Source organism: Sander lucioperca, chromosome 8 (genome assembly GCF_008315115.2).
Source record: "Sander lucioperca isolate FBNREF2018 chromosome 8, SLUC_FBN_1.2, whole genome shotgun sequence".
Lineage (NCBI taxonomy): Eukaryota > Metazoa > Chordata > Actinopteri > Perciformes > Percidae > Sander > Sander lucioperca.
The window spans coordinates 41,476,762-41,494,181 of record NC_050180.1 but is presented as its reverse complement, the minus strand read 5'-3'; the positions used below and the strand labels follow the sequence as shown (position 1 = coordinate 41,494,181).

Genomic DNA, 17,420 nt, shown 5'->3' with positions numbered 1-17,420 from the left:
GGGTGGCCTACCACCAAAATAACAAACAAACAAAACAATTCTAACTGGGAGATAAGAAACTAACCTAATAAACAAAAGGGCAAAAAGATGACAAAAGACTTACCTCCCTAACTAACAAAACAGGAGAAAACAAGATTAACACACCTGGCGGTCCACCCTTACTAAACAAAAGAAACAGTACCTAATCTAACACAAAACAACGCAATAGTGTGGCCGGTTGGGAGATGAGGAGGAAGAGGAATGCCTGCTGCCCACAGATGGCCGCCATCTTGACTCCTTATAACAGGTGGTTTCCTCAGTTGCAGCCAATCACGAAGCTGGGCATGAGAGCTTCCCACCAATGAACTCCCGGCTATGGCACACACCTATTTGCATATGAAATTGGAACAAGAGAAAAAAACACAGGGCACACAGCACACACAGCAGACCAAAGAAATAATATGACCACAGTCATAACATGGAGACTAAAGACCCAGGGCAAAGTAGTTTTGAGAAGATATGGAGAAACACAAAGAAAAATGGAATTTCGGATGTAAATGCAGCACTGGAAATGTTTGTTACAGAGTAGTAAGAGTTGTGGATTTCAACTTGTCTCCCAGCAATTTTTTATCAGAGGTTTAGTGAGTTTACTTATGGCGTTTTTCCATTACATGGTACCTGCTCAAGTCGGCCGCGGTGCCCCGTCCTCCTTTTTCCATTGCAGATTTAGTTCCCCCTCATGCGTGAGGCGAGCGTGGCTGGTAGTCATAGTGCCGCCGCAGGAAACTGCTGTGACCTAGCGCGACACACACAGAATGTCGAAGGTGTGTTGTTGTTGCCACAGCCAGAAGACACATTTAGTTTCAATTGAAGCTGTAGGCAGCAAAAAAAAAAACACAGCTGGATAAACTATTTAAAAATGGCGGGTTTGTTCAGGACACCCCCGTCTGTCGCTTTCACGTCACCTTTTGGTATCGGCTCAGCTCGCTTGGAACCTCGACGGAGGTGGTACTAAAACAAGTACCAGTTACCAGGTACCAGGGATTTTTTTTCGTAATGGAAAACCAAAAAAGGCGAGTCGAGGCGAGTCGAGCAGGTACCATGTAATGGAAAAACGCCATTAGAGATACACCACACATAGGATGTAGTGGTAGGGGTAGGGCTTTCAACACTTATCACTTTTTAGCTGTGGGGGGTTGGGGGTACAGAAGCAATCTCAGCCATTATCTCATGTTGTGTGAGAAATAAAATACAAAAACACTTATTGGTCTGATATGTAGGATCTAATACTTTGCTTTATTTATTTGTTTTACAGTGGTGATTATGAAGAAGACACCACCCCACCCACCCAAGCAAGACAAGAAAGCTCCCATTCTTCTAATGAGGAGGGTCCTTCAACTTCTGCTGCAGCATCCCAGCAGCTGCTAGGAATGGGTCATGGATGGATGCAGTCAAGGTGACGAGGGAGTAGGCGGTCGAGATCCAGATCCAGATCCAGATCTGGCAGCTTGAGGGGTCGACAGAGATGCACTCCTTAAAGGACAATTCCAGCGAAAAACAAACCTAGGGGTTAATAACAGATGTGTACCCACTCTGTCGTTCTCCGGGACATGTTTTCATGCTAATTGATTGTGTTTGTAGCTTGAACGAAGCTAGTGCGGACCGCTGATTAGCTTACAATGCTAGTATTCGGGGCACAGGGAAAGTAAAAATAAATCGCTATTTTGAGCTCCCGCAGCTCTTCGTTCAATAAACTGTCTGTACACTTACAAAGTTCTCAATGCTTCAGTTAACATGTAGGGACCTTATTATGCTACCGTTGAAGTTTAGTGATATTTTGAGCCTTTTTAGTGGTACAAAATAGCGATTTATTTTTACTTTCCCTGTGCCCAGAATACTACACAAATCAGCGGTCCGCGCTAGCTTCGTTCAAGCTACAAACACAATCAATTAGCATGAAAACATGTCCCAGAGAACGACAGAGTGGGTACTCATCTGTTATTAACCCGTAGGTTTGTTTTGCGCTGCAATTGTCCTTTAATCCTCTAGATCTAGATCTAGATCACCACAGCCAGCAGCCCTAACCCTATCATGGAACACTGAGAGACAGCCAGACATCTCTCCAGTGCCCAAAAGGTTCATCCCAGCAAGAAAGCCAGGAAATCAGCTTAGCACCTCATCCATTTACACACCACCGGACATTTTCAAACTTTTTATCAGTGACAATGTAGCAAACACTTTGTGCAATAACACAAACACACACCCTGCAAAAAACATTGCCAGTGGCAAAACATATTCTTGGACAAACCTCACTGTTCAAGAACTTTTCAAATATTTAGGACTCACTTTCTTTTTTGCACTGGTGAGACTTACAAATATCCGGGACTACTGGAGGAAAAATACAATTTCCCCACTCAGTGCTGGCACGTGACAGGTATCAGGTCATTTCCTGGAACATTCACATGAGTGACCCTGATGAAGATGTCCAAAACGACAGGAAGAAAGGGACACCAGCTTATGACCGGCTGTTTCGACTGAAGCCCCTTTTAGATGACATCAGACAGTCATGCAGAGCATTTTACCACCCACGGCAGAACCTTTCAGTGAACGAGAGGACGGTGGCAACAAAGGCCCACACAGGCATGACACAATACATGAAGGCGAAGCCAACCAAGTGGGGCTTCAAAAATGTTTGTACTGGCAGACAGCAGCATTGGGTACACTTTGGACTTTGTTGTATACACAGGGAAGTCTGTGTTTGCTTCTGGTGAAGGACTGGCATATGTCCGTCATAAACAAACCACACCTAGGCAGTGGCTACAATGTTTATGATGTTATTCAAGGATCTGTACAGTATGAACTTTGGAGCATGCGGCACCTACAGGGACAACAGACGAGGATGCCCCCCCACCCCCCCCCCACCCGCACGACCACAAATGCCATAGAGAAAAAGGATCTGAGGGGCACCATCAGGTGGATCCGTGACGGCCCTCTAGTTTTTGTCAAGTGGATGGACACTCGGGAAGTCTCTGTCTGCTCCACAATTCACCTGGCATTCTCTGGCAGCACAGTTCAGAGAAGGGTAAAAACTCAGGATGGAGGCTGGACCACCAAATCCATTCCATGCCCGACCCCTGTCACAGAATACAACAGGAATATGGGAGGTATATGGAATGGAATATATCTATATCCTCAGTTCACCACAAAACAATGAGATGGTACAGGACATTGTTTTTTTCATTTTCTGGACATTGCTGCCACCAACAGCTACTTGCTTCACAAGGACGTTTGTGCAGAGAAGCAGCAACAGCCCATGACCCACAGGGCTTTTCTGGAGGAGCTGACAGCCCAGCTCTGTGGTGTCACAGTTGATGCCCCCCCCACTCAGCAACAGTGATCATGTACCTGTACCAACGTCTGAGCAAACAGAGACCAGCAAGAGGGCCTTATATGGTAGAAGATCATGTGTGAACTGCAGGCAGACAAGGCAGGTCAAACAGGCCACCCCCTGGAAATGCAAAGCATGTGATGAGGCCCTCTGTGTTATTGCAGACAGGAACTGTTTTGAGGCTTGGCATCAATAAATGTCATGAGGGCAAAAACGCCTGGACTGTTTTGGAAAGATGTAAATAGTTTTAGTTCTGTATAAGTTATAATGTTCATTTCTGAGCTCCTAGACTCCAAAGACATGAGACAACTGTTTTAAAGAGGAAATATGCTTAGCTTTTATTCTTTTGTGTGCGATTTCAATAAATATCTGAGTGATTCAATTTCCGTTTTATTTTTTCATTTGTCTTTATGGTCCCATAACTTATTTCACATTCAAGTGACATCAATGCAACACAAATATTCTGACAGCCCAATTTTTCCTGAAAATGTTTGTAGATTGACTGTGAACAACAGGGTTGATGTTTTACAAGCTTTTTTAGAAAATAAAACCAGACAGACAATGAATTGTAAAAATGAGCTTAGGTCTGCACATCAAGTCAACCGAGGTCATGAGCCCCTGGTCCAAGTAGTAACCAGCCGCTGGGTTGGCTTGTTGTTGAAACAAGGGCCCAGGAAAGGGACAGGTCCTCTCCTGGTCCCAGTACAGCTCCATGTCCCCATCAATAAACACTAAAAATGAAACACTGTATATTATCTCTTTATCTTTTGGGCAGTATGCTTAAATACACAGTTATCATTCTATCACACTTTATCATACTGCAAAGTCAAATACCAGTTCAACACACAGTGCAACATTGAGATTTCATCCACATAAAGCACTTTTCTAGTAAAACTGTAGTTTGTTTATGTAGGCTACATATAACTATCAGGTTAAAGTAAATTAGGTGCAAGACAATCCTACAAGCTTCTAGCACTTACATTACATTTTTTGATTATGATTATGACTATTACCCCACCTTATCAAAACGCAGCCATTTGAACTTCTAAAATTTTCACTTTATTTCATGTTTTAGTTTATCTTCTGTTAGCAACGCTAGCCACATTTAGCAACACCCGTTTGAAACAAGTCTTCCTTCACTATTGCACTCACAACAAGACCGATTCCCACACCCACAGGCAGTGATACGGACGCAGTAAGGTATTGCAGTAATACGAGTGATTGAAATCGTCATTTAAACAACCAAAGCGGTCCAAAAACAATGAAAACAATTCATACTTACAAGTCACACAGGGCGCAGCCATCTTGGATTCCGTATCGAAATTCTTGCTCGGTGTCCTCTGAGTTCGGCCGAGTGGGAAAGTGTTGGGCGTGTTGGTGCGTGTCGCTAGGCAACGTCCTGTGTTTCTCGTCAGAACTCCGACAGAGAGATAATAGAACGCAGCATAAGATCTCATAAGACAAGTACAGAGACAAGTCCTGCAATAACCAGTGCCGTCTGTGTGCTATGATGCTCTCTTAATCCTGACTGAAAATCCTCAAACAAACTATTGTTATGTAGAAGGTAACACAACTGATAAGCGACTACCTTCTCAAGGATTTTAGAAAGAAGGGGGAGATTAAATATAGATCTAAAGTTGGCTAAGACCTCTGGATCAAGAGTGTTTTTTAAGCAGAGGTTTTAGCACAGCAACTTTAAATGATTGTGGTACAAAACCAAAACCTGTTTAAAATGTTGCTCAAGTAAAAGTATTAGGAAAATATTCTTCAAATCAAAAGTACATCAAAAGTAAAAGTACCCATTATGCAGAATGGCCTCTTTCAGAGTATTATATTATAGAATATTACATTTTTCTGTATCAAGTAAAAGCATTTTAATGTAGTTTATCAAAGTGACTCCACTTTGATAAACTACATTAAAATGATTGTTTGTTCAGTTCACTTCAGTTCAATTTTATTTATATAGCACGTTTAAAAACAACCACAGTTGACCAAAGTGCTTAACAAGCTCCAAAAATCAAAGAGATAATACACACAGACAATACACAATATACAATACAAAATAACCAACAGTAGAAAAAGGTCAAGATATCAAAGCTCAACTTGAATTGAAAGCCAATGCATAGTAATGGGTCTTAAGCAAGGACTTGAACGTTTCAATGGTCCGAGCTGTTCTTATATGAATAGGTAGACTATTCCTAGACCTCTGTGCTTTGACAGGTGTGTGGACATGTAAAAGCTCTGATAAATAAGAAGGGGACAACCCATTTAAGATCTTGAAGACAATTAATACAATTTTAAATTCAATCCTGAAACAAACAGGAAACCAGTGGAGCGTGGCCAAACCCGGTGTAATGTGGTTGTGCTTTTTAGTCCCGGTTAAAAGTCGAGCTGCTGCGTTCTGGACCAACTGTAACCGACGAAGGGATGACTGATCTAATCCAACATACAAAGAGTTACAGTAGTCTAAGCGGGATGTAATAAATGCATGTATGACTCTTTCGAAGTCTTTGCGTAGCAGGTAGGGCTTGTGCCCACCCCACCTCAGCGGATCCGAGCCCACAAGGGAGAAGATGGTGCCGTCAGCAGGTGGGCCTCGGAAATAACCCGTGATCCAGGGACAAGGGGACGGAGCCAGCGGTCTCTCATCCCCAGCAAGCGCCCGGCAGCAAGAATGTAAAGCCTTGAATCTGGCCAGCACACCTCCACGCTTTCCCCGTTGCCTGTAGCGTGTTACGGGGAAGAACAACAGGTGAATGGTGCAGGTACTCAGGTATATCCGACAGCAAAGGAGGAAGCCTCGAGGTCCAGCAGTCTCCCAAATCATGTCTTTCAGACAATATATCAGCAGATATTCGAATGTTGAAAAGTGTTTGGCGATCATAAACGAGCAAAGCAGAGACATCTTGACAGTATGTACAGATATGTACAAAATATGTTTCAGCCAACAAATTGATTCTTGAGCAAATTCACTCCTCTAACAAATATACGGAATGAATGTTTCCAATAGGGACGCTATCTGCTCTATCAAATGAGATTACATTTGTGTGTGTGTGTGTGTGTGTGTGTGTGTGTGTGTGTGTGTGTGTGTGTGTGTGTGTGTGTGTTGTTGGTTAGAATAACACTGGGAACACTTTACGGTAAGGGTACATGAATTCATGCATGAATTAATTGATGTAGGCTATGTATTATTATGCATTATGTAATTAATGATTTATGTGTTACTGCATTCCTTAATATCCCATGACTCATCAGAAATTGACGTGCTCATAGTCTGTCACTCGTTACCATACATGAACACAACTAAAGCTTTAGGTATGTGGGCACATCATTATGAATTATGATTTATTAATCATGATTATTTATTTTTCTGCAAGAAAATGTGATCATCACTGCGCAAATTCTGATTTGAACACAACTTGTGCATAATAATGTACCAAACTTACCTAATGCTTTAGTAGATGTGTTGTTCATGCATGAGGTCATGAATGAGAGGCTATGAACTCGTGTCAATTCATGATGATTCATAAGATAAAAAGGAATGAAGTAATGCACAAATGATGAGTTAATTCATGCATGAATTCATAATTCATGTAGTGTTACCATAACTTTAGTTCGAGCCTGTGGCAGCAGTTCCAAATAATTTGTTTAGTACCATGCAATGAAAAATACCTTTTCACAAAGTTTTTCACAAGTTCAGTGGGTGCATTTTCCAAAAGAATACTTTAATTCTGAAAAATAAAGTTGGTCCCACACAAAGCTCACTCAATGTCTTTTAATATTATTTCTTAGATATGTATGTACATACCAAGAAAATTCATGAATATTAACTGAGATACCCCATTATGTTGTGAGCAGTAGGCCTATGTGTGCTGTTGGCAAACTTGTGTCTAATCTGTCTGTGTCTATGTCTGACCTGGGCTGGCACATGGTTACCTTAAAAACCATGTGCGTGCACGAGCACTACGGTCACGTGCAAAGTGTCCCGGTTTTAGTTCCGGGAAATCTGGTCACCCTATTTTAAGTATCACATAAATGTAGGGCCATAAAAAGTATATTGGCATGTAGACTGTAGTTTGTGTGTTTAAGTTTAAGTTTCCTTGTTCCTTGTTCCTTGTCATAAGCACCACAATGTCAATAAGTGATTCAAACATGTCATCAGGTTTCAATATTTCAGATACCATGGTGCTTGATAAGGGTCTCACTGAGGACTGGAAGAGAGGGGCGTCACTTGCAGGCGGGAGACAGACTCACTTGAGGCGTTTTGATAAACTATATAAAGAGCAAACATCTTCCTTTAGTGACAGTCATCAGCTTGTTGTTCTGTGTCAGCCAATCATCACCTCAGCAAAGGTAATTATATTTCAGCTATTATAAATTATTATTTATTGTAAATAATAACTAATCCTGTATTAATCAAGAGGCCATTTTATATTTTGAGAAAACGTAAGTGTATTTTATATTTAGACATTTTAAATATTAGTTAATATATTTAATATTAAATCATATCTATATTATATAATTCACTTTTTAATAGCAGGATACTTTAATTTGATAAATGTCTCACTGATCACAGTCATTAATTGTCTGCATTTATGTCCTTGTCTGCAGTATGTTGACTTTGTTTAACGTCTCTCCACAGATGGCATCAGGCTTTCTGTTTGCTTTGTTGCTCTGTTTGTCCATCGGACTGTTGGCTGCATCTGTAAGTAAAAACTATGCAACTAGTTTAATAAAAACAACTCAATGTGTTGCACATGAAGGATAATGCAGTGGTTTCCCAACCTGTAAGATTATGAGACTAAATATGAGACTATGAGTGATTAAATAATGTTACTTATAGTCTTAATGTAGGCTGAGTGCAAACTGTAAGCTGAAACATTAGATAGGTTTGCTCTGTGAAGCACGTTGGGCTGAATGTTTGTATCAAAGGTGCTATATAAAGTTGAGTTGAGTAGTCTTTTAATTAGACTGCTCGTGTAAATGCTAAAAAGAATGTCTTTTTGTGATTACAGTGTTGTGAAGAAACTAAATCCTCCTGCCCAGGTCAGTACAGTATCTCTGACTCGTTGCTCTGATTGTATTTGGCGTGTTTGTTCATATAATTTTACGTAAGGGTTTGTATTGTTTGTTGTGTGTGTGCGCCTCCTTCCTCTCTTCTCCATGTTGAAGCTGGAGGCCGGAATAACAAAGGAAAAGATGAGTAAATCGTGGGTGCTCCTCCCTCCTTTATCCAGGGAGCTGAGTGAGCACAAGCAATAACCAACTAGCTGGAGAAGAGAGGGAGGAGGCACACACACACACAACAAAAACAAACTGCTATGTAACAAGAATCTAACTAATTTTTCCAACATTGTCTTGAAGGTCCCTGCCCTCCTGGTTGGACTCAGTTTGGCTCTCGCTGTTTCAGTTTCAACATCCAGGGAAAGAGTTGGACTGATGCAGAGGTACAGCAGTTTTATCAGGACTGTTCTATGGAGCTAAAAGAGTCTCAATAAAGATAAATGCACACACTACATTCACATATGCACACACAGGATTCCTACATGCACACACATGATTCATAAATACACACACAGGATACACAAATGCACACAAAATGTAAAAAGCACAGAAGATTCACAAATGCATACAAAATTCATAAATGCACACAAAATTCATAAATGCACACAAAATTCAGAAATACAAACAACATTTACAAATGCACACAAGATTCAGAAATGCACAGGACAAGATTCAGAAATGTATTTCTGATGCACACACAAATATATCTTGATTTACAAACTGCTTGCAGTCTGTGAACTTCACTGCATTTGTGTGTGAATTTTGAGACTGCCCTGACTTGGCTCGACACACAAATGCCTTTTTTTAAACAGGGAATGTTCTGCAACCAATCAGATATCTCCCTTGTTTTAGCCAATCACAAGAACGCACCCCACATGGGGGATTGTTTACTTATAAGCCAATCACATGAACGCGTTCACACAGCGCTATATGAATGTGGTGTAGGAGTCATTGGTCGAACTTATAAGTCACGCCCACTGCCAACTCGGAACTTGCAGACGAAGCAACAACCAACAACGGGACATTTTTAACAATTTTCATCTTATTCATCATTAATTTCACTTCTGACAACATTTTAGGCGAGAAATCAACTATGTAGAGGTAAAATATGGGCCATTTTACGAAAAATGATGGCTAATTGCAAATTTTGTCCGACTGTGTGTCGGGAGTTCAGCGGCCGGTGCTGCCTGTGTTGCTGCCTCGCCGCCCGGCCTGCTGGGAGGTATATGGAGCTCCGTCACGGCTGGCAGCCCACGACACTCCATACCCGCGCAAAGTCACCGTTTTTTGGGTTAATGGACTACCAAACGCCGCTGCCCTGACAGAGCTCCAGGGCCTGCAGCTCCTCTCTTCCTGCTAAATGGCCGCTGTGTGTGAGTGAGAGCGCGGACAGCGAGCTTGTTACGCCCGCAATCTCTTACTGCAGGTTCCAGTTAATCTCATAATGGATATGTGTGTTGAGTTATTTAAACAAACGATCATGGAAATAAACGCCTCTTGTCCGCAAGTCTCATTGATAAAGCCTGCGGCTGGATGGAGCTCTATCAATGAGAGCTAGCTAGCCTCCTCTTAGACCTCTGAAACGAAACCCCTAATGTTCACAAAAAGCATTAAATTCAAATCGGACAACATAGGTAGCTTTATAAGACCTTGGGGTAGATGTTCTATAAGTGGCATGACGAAATTCAAACTGTAAATATACGAAGATTATGCCGAAAGTGTAGCAACGATCTTTCCCATAGGATTAAATGAGACACATACCCTAGCTAGCAGCTCCTCCTAAGGAGACCCCTAATGTTCACAAAAATGCATTAAATTGAAATTGGACACCATAGTTAGCTTTATAAGACCTTGGGGTAGATGTTCTATTAGTGGCATGACGAAATTCAAACTGTAAATATACGAAAGTTATGCCGGCAGCTGGCAGCCAGCCAGCTCCGGAGCTCCGCGGAGCCCCGAGCCCCGGTCGTCCAATAACCGAGAAACGGTGACTTTCACTGGGTGGAGTTTGCCGCTTTCTCGTCAGACTGTGTGGAGCTCCTAAAGTTGAGCAAAACATTACGTAACGTGAATTACTACGAGAATGGATGACTCCACCCACATTCATATAGCGCTGTGTGAACGCGTTCATGTGATTGGCTTATAAATTAACAATCCCCCACGTGGGGTGCGTTCTTGTGATTGGCTAAAACAAGGGAGATATCTGATTGGTTGTAGATCATTCCCTGTTTAAAAAAAGTGAAAGTCAAATGCAGTGAAGTTCACAGACCGCAAGCAGTTTGTAAATCAAGATATATTTGTGTGTGCATCAGAAAAACATTTATGAATCTTGTCCTGTGCATTTGTAAATGTTGTTTGCATTTCTGAATTGTGTGTGCATTTATGAATTTTGTATGCATTTGTGAATCTTCTGTGCTTTTTAAATTTTGTGTGTGTATTTGTGAATTTTGTGCGCATTTGTGTATCCTGTGTGTGTATTTATGAATCATGTGTGTGCATGTATGAATCCTGTGTGTGCATATGTGAATGTAGTGTGTGCATTTATCTTTATTTAACTTTTAGTTCCATACTGTCCTGACCTATATTTAGATTTCTAGAGGTGGTGTCTTCTAGTGGTTGTAGTAGTTATGTCAGGAGCAAAGCAGGAAGTAAGGTGAGGAAGTAAAAGAGCGCCAAATGTCCTCGTAATGAGGCAGGTTGGGGGGAGGGACTTTCACCGAGGAGACCGGGGTTCATGTCCCGTTTGAAAATAAAAGTAAGTTACCTTACTTCCAGCTTTTCTCCCGTCATACTACTACAGCCACTAGAGGGTGCGACCACTTGAAACGTAAATATGAGTCCTGATTGCTCAAGTATATCTCGCTGCAGTCTGCGGGAAGGCGGGGCTTGACATCAAGCCCCGCCCACATCCAAGTCAGGCATTTTGTTTTTGCTTATGTCATTCCCCATATGCTCGAACGGACCAAGACAGCCTGGTAGCATTTTTTACTATGAAGAAAATTATTTGGATAAATGCCATGTTTTTTATTTTGAATCTTTTAATTTTATTTGAAAATGTTATATCTATAAATGTAAATGATCTGAAAGAAAACCGAATAGGCTAGTCACCAATTTAAAAATGACATGAAATTATATTTTAAAACTTTAAAAAAGGACTGACAAATAAGAAAGCCATCCGGACTCTGAACATTTACAATGCCTTACAACCTCTTTAATGTAAATTTAATGCGCCCCTTTTTCGTGTATGTATGTATGCATTTAATGTTTTCACTGTGTTTATGGATCTGTACTTGAATAATAAAGTTTTTTGAAGACAAAAAAAAAAAAAAAAAAGACAGCCTGGTAGCGAAGCTGATATAGCCTCTTGATTCACATTAGATAGAAACTGATGATGTAGGCTAAACACAAACGATATTTCATGCAACAGTGAAGTTTTCATGTAGTTACTACTGATTTCTGATTTTGAAATGATATCCAAATTTGAAAAATGGGTCATTTTAAACCTTGTTAATATTGATGACAATGTGTTCAAACGGAAAACGAGCTATTTTAATTTAATTTAGCCCTCAAAAGTAGAATGGTGTGTTGTTTCGTTATGGACTTTCATATTAACAGCAAGAATTCAGTCACAACCAAATGTACAAAGGGGCGATTTTGCTTTAACAATTAACAGGTGAACCAGAAGCATACAGGTGAAACTCGAAAAATTAGAATATTGTGCAAAAGTTCATTTTTTCAGTAATTCAACTTAAAAGGTAAAACTAATTATATAGACTTATTACATGCAAAGCGAGATATTTCAAGCCTGTATTTGTTATCATTTTGATGACTATGGCTTACAGTTTATAAAAACCCTCAGAAAATTTGAATATTGTGAAAAGGTTCAATATTGTAGGCTCAAAGTGTCCCACTCTAATCAGCTAATTAATCCAAAACACCTGCAAAGGGTTCCTGAGTCTTTAAATGGTCTCTCAGTCTGGTTCAGTAGAACTCACAATCATGCGAGATGCTCCTCGGATATTACCTGCACAGTAACACACCTGATCTAAGTATTTCAAAAGGTCGAACACACATACAGATGTTTAGATACAGTAAAATCGCTACGTGATTACCGTTATATCCGAGGGTTGAAGTTGCATTTTAACGGGGCAGTGCAAGTTGCGGCTGTGGTTTAGCTGAAGCTAACGCAGCCTGAGCTTTCACGTTACAATATAAAAGGTGTTGACCGTTGACTTAGCTAGCACGCAAACAGTTAATTTACATGTCTACGAGCATGTTAGCAAACTACACCAAAAGACAAATACTGAGGAATATTGATAGAAAGCAGGGGAAACTAGTAGGCTACTTCCATACTTTTTAGCATTGGCTAATTAGCAACCAGCCTGCCATCAGATGTAGCTTCTGAGCTAGCTAGCAGCTAGCCCCAGAAGCTCATAAAAACAAGGCTTTCACCGGAGCAGTCTTACGTTATTTCCGAACCACTCTTTTCGTTTCAAAGTCGGAAATCAAATGAACGAAAAAGTACACGGGCCCAATTACAGTTCACTGTTGTTGCATCAAATGTCGTTTGTGTTTAGCTTACATCAGTTTCTGTCATCTAATGTGAAACAAGAGGATATCAGCTTTGCTACCGTCTTGGTCCGTTCGAGTGTATGGGGAGACGACGTAGGTAAAAAAAAAATAAAAAAAAATAAAATGACTGACTTGGATGTGGGCGGGTCTTGATGTCAAGCCCCGCCTTCCCGCAGACTGCAGCGAGATGCTCCTCTGATTGCTGCTTGAACAAATTTATAAAAATGTCCCCTGTGACTGTAATACTGCCCTGAGATCGCATCTGTGAATACCTTGCTTTTGACTTTTGTAAACTCTTGTTTTAAGAGGTGGTATATACATAAAGTTGTTAATAATAATGTGGGGTTTGTTTGTTTCTAAATATTTTAAATTGATTGAATTGTATCCATTAGATCTTCTGCTTGTCCGCCGGTGGAAATCTGGCTTCTGTCCACTCAGAGGAGGAATATTTTTTCCTCAGAGACTTCATTAGGAGAGTGTCCGGTGCAAACAGAATTTCCTGGATCGGAGGCTTTGACTCGGTGAAGGTGAGACTTTTATCATCACAGGAAGTGATGTCGCTCGTCTTGAGCTGTTGGGAAAATTAAACTTTATTTAGAACAAAAGAACAGAAAAACAAATATTACTACAAATAAAATAAAAAAAATAAAAACAGTAAAAAATGAAGAGGATCCTCCTGTGGCTGAAATAAGTATTACAACAACAAAAACTTTTGTTTTCACTTTGACTTCAAACCAATCTCTCTCCTCCAGGAGGGCGTGTGGATGTGGTCTGATGGATCCATATTCGACTACAAACAGTGGGCTGCGGGGGAGCCTAACAACTTGGGTGGAGTGGAGCACTGTCTTGAGATGAACTATCTGGGTAAAAAACAACAACATATAAATCATCTTGTCTTCTAAATAAACATGATGATCCAAAAATGATCTCTAAACTTATATTATAGCAGGTTGTCGTATGTTGCAGTCTCAAAAAGATAAAATGTTAGACATTAAAACTCTGGAAACTCTCTCTACAGATAAGTTGAACGACAGGCCGTGTCAAACAGTATATCCTTTCCTGTGCTCCAAGAACCTGTGAGGCCTCCCTCCATCATGATCTCACTACAGCTCATCTATAATCTCTATCATTGATTCTCTTTCAGTTTGTTCTGCAGACAGAAACAGCTCTCTGCTGACAGACTCACTCTCACTTGTTTATTATCTGAAGAGTTAGGAAACGGTTCACATTTGAGTTTTAACATTAGAAGGAAACTGACTCTCTGAGCTGGAGAAAAACATAATCAGTTATTGGACTTTTAATCTAGTAAATAACACAAAATGAAATACAGAAAACATTCAAATACTCTGACATCTTTTCCATTTTAGTTTACTGAATATTGTCTGTCAGCTCTGTCCAAAGGTAACAACATCCACCTACCAGACATGAGTGGTGACGAAAATGGAAAATAAAAGTCCAAATGGGTTCTTTATTCATCTGTTTTCCTTCACTTTATAATCAATAAGCATTCAAAAATAAAAGACATATTGTCACAAACAGTGTCTGATCCTGACTTACTGACTCTTGTTTTCTCTAAAGGGACAAATAATTCTATATTTGTGAATATTTTATTCATTTTATTAAATAATTACAATAAAAACAAAGTAAAGATACTAATCCAAATTATAAATGAAGACATTGATGAATAGGTTAGGTAATAAGATAATAAAGTTTATTTGAATGTGTTGTATTTCTTTTTCTTTTGAGGAAACATGTAAGATCACATGAATTTACTCATACAGGATAATAAAGTTTATTTTGACTTTTTAAGGAATGTATGAGAGAAAAACAAAATCAAACCCAAAACAAGTGTAACTTCATGTAGGTCTGTATCGAGGTATCCTGACACACGGTGGAACTAAAAGTACCTGAAACCACAGTACAGAAATACTACTTCTAGTTATTAGAGACAATCATGAAAATATTTGTTACAACGTGTGACAGGACAGACCCAAACGCAGGACTAAGGTTCAACAAAAATGTTTATTTGAAAAATAAAGGAAAGGGTAAAGGAGAGGGGACTCAGGGGAAACCGAGGGCGAGGAAGCTGAGGAAGGGGCACTGGAAGCAGGCGTGCCAAGGAGCAGCAGAGGGGAAGGCTGGAAGCAGGCATGGAGGCAGAGTGGAGCAGGGAGCGACGAGCAGGGGAGCGGGGCGACCGAGGGCGAGGAAGCTGAGGAAGGGGCACTGGAAGCAGGGAAGCCGAGGAGCAGACGAGGGGAAGACTGGAAGCAGGCGTGGAGGCAGAGTGGAGCAGGACGCCGCGAGGAGGGGACCGGTTGGTGAGGCCAGCTGACTGGAGACAGAATGATGGATGTAATAACTGCAGAGAATGGAAAAAAACACAGAGAGTTAGACAAGGGAACAGACACAGGGAAATATACAGGATTTCTGAAGAGCTTGGAGCTTGTATCACCGAGGTTGCAGAAACAACGATCAAGCGAAGATGGTGAGTGGATCTGGGGTTTAAATACTGTGCTTGATTGTAGCTGATGACTGGCAGGTGTGTACGGCTGGAGAGGTAATGGTGGGATGACGAACAGGTGTGTGTAATCAGCTGGCTGGCGCAGGCAGGAGGGGAGGAGGGAAAAACAGAGACACAGAGAGGCAGGGCCAACAGAGAGACTGACAGGAGAGCATAACAGAAATAACCAGTGGAAAACAAAACAGAAACTCACAGCCAGCCGGACCCCAACCATCACAATATTACTTGTAAAAGGTACAAAAATATCAGCATCAAAATACATGTTGGAGCCATAATGCAGTTCTGTGTGTGACCACTGGGTGGAGCATTGACACAGGAAATGCTTACAGTAATCAACAGCCACAGGTACAGGTGGAGAGCAAACGGTGTCAGCGTGGCGTGTCAGTGGTATTGTTTGATGTGTTTAACTGGAAAGATGATTGAAACAGAGCTGCAATTCTGATAAAGGAACAGCTTGTTATCATCTGCATATGTTAATAATTTTCGCAGGTGGTTGGGCAGTTGTAAATAACTGCGGCAGCAGCAACTTTTGCTGAGTTTTGTCCTTCGTTCTCCTGTAGACTTGCAGTAAGTCCGGCGACAACGTTCTTCAAGCTCAGGCTCGTTCACGACAGGGGAAGAGTACGCGCAGCGGGTCAAAGAGACATTTCATTGGGTATTTCCAAGCGCACCGCAAGGATTGATTGGTGGCCGTTTTACAAGATTACAGCAGCTACAGATGACAGATCTTTTTCACACCTTTTTCAGAGCCCATAAGTTATTTATGCTGTCGGGGAGTAAAGACCATTTCAAACAATATATTAAAAGTGTATATTGGAAATAATAACTAACCTCGCCTTTAAGCTTGCTCAGAAAGATGTTTGAAACTGTTAAATAAATCAACAGTGAAAACACCTTGAAATGTAACATTTCCCTTTATACTTTTTTTAGTTAATTGCAAAATGTAATTTGCAAAATAATCTGTTTTCTCGAATTCATAGTATTCGTGATTGCGAGCCAAAATCAAAATGGCGATCATAATTGTATTAATTGCACAGCCGTTCTGTTTTTATATTAGCTTCCATTCTGCCATTATTTAAGATCAATGATAAGCTACCGTCCATGAAACGCAACAATTCCTTCCCAGATGTTTCACATTATTCCAGTTTATTGACATAATTCCCTTCATTTACAGATACTTTTATTTTGTAGGGAAATTTTCCTGTATGTCAGCCAAAATGAATGGGCGTGTAAAGGGACAAACAGAAAATGAACACGGTGACAATGTGGTGGCCACTTGTCATACATCACGCAGGCTTTTAGGGTCACTTTATGCCACCGAAACCCCTGACTGCACCGCAAGCTAAATCCTGCGTGGGGAGTAGTCACCTATATTTCTGGACATTTTATCCACCCGAGTCCAGAAATGTCCCTGCCATTTGGGAAACAGTCTGACAAAAGGGTCAATGCTATGCAGACATGTACAAAATGTCCAACAGCGTCCAAATATGACCCTGACAAATGGGAAACAGACTGACAAAAGGGTCAATGCTATGCTAACATGTACAATGTGTCCAACAGTACACTTTTATTGTGAAGAATTGTGTCTCATTGTCTCATTAATTTCAATAAAGAATTGTGATGTTAAATCTACTTGGTATCTTTGTGAACTGTGCGGAGAGTCGATGGGAAATGAACCCTTTGAACTCAGTAATAGAGATAATCCTTCAGTGCCTACATTGGTATTTTAACTTATTGTGATGTCATTTCTTGGAGTATCTTCAAATGTTTCATATCTCTTAAATCAGTACAACCTAAGCTAAAATGATATTAAGTCAATAAACCATAATTAATAAAACAAAAGTCGGAAATGTGTTTTCAAATGTTCCTAGATTAACTCACAAAAACATTGAT

The 17,420-nt window shown here is 40.6% G+C and overlaps 1 protein-coding gene and 1 long non-coding RNA gene across 3 annotated transcripts; one reads left to right on the top strand and one right to left on the bottom strand.

Annotated features, from left to right (window-relative positions):
- Positions 1-2,275: 2,275 nt before the first annotated feature.
- LOC116046626 lies at positions 2,276-8,819 on the bottom strand. Its single transcript, XR_004104186.1, has 3 exons — positions 8,720-8,819; positions 3,325-3,331; positions 2,276-2,291 (listed from the first exon to the last, which is right to left on the bottom strand). It is a non-coding gene; the product is annotated as an uncharacterized LOC116046626 (long non-coding RNA).
- On the top strand, positions 7,628-15,573 carry LOC116046620 (galactose-specific lectin nattectin-like). Of its 2 annotated transcripts, none has more exons than XM_031295020.2 (7): positions 7,628-7,720; positions 8,010-8,072; positions 8,383-8,413; positions 8,732-8,814; positions 13,396-13,530; positions 13,756-13,867; positions 15,411-15,573. In XM_031295020.2, exons 2-7 carry the CDS (start codon positions 8,010-8,012, stop codon positions 15,533-15,535), a joined length of 549 nt encoding a protein of 182 aa, XP_031150880.1. In that variant the 5' UTR covers positions 7,628-7,720; the 3' UTR covers positions 15,536-15,573. The 2 variants fall into 2 exon arrangements, with proteins under 2 accessions (XP_031150880.1, XP_031150881.1); XM_031295021.2 differs by lacking the exon at positions 15,411-15,573 and adding an exon at positions 14,022-14,384.
- Positions 15,574-17,420: the final 1,847 nt, after the last annotated feature.

What these genes read in the sequence shown, in the direction of transcription:
- LOC116046620 (XM_031295020.2), top strand. Translation starts at nt 8,010, where the DNA reads ATGGCATCAGGCTTTCTGTTTGCTTTGTTGCTCTGTTTGTCCATCGGA. An exon ending in TCGGACTGTTGGCTGCATCT is followed by an intron (nt 8,073 to 8,382) that starts GTAAGTAAAAAC and finishes TTGTGATTACAG; the next exon opens with TGTTGTGAAGAAACTAAATC. An exon ending in GAGGCTTTGACTCGGTGAAG is followed by an intron (nt 13,531 to 13,755) that starts GTGAGACTTTTA and finishes TCTCTCCTCCAG; the next exon opens with GAGGGCGTGTGGATGTGGTC.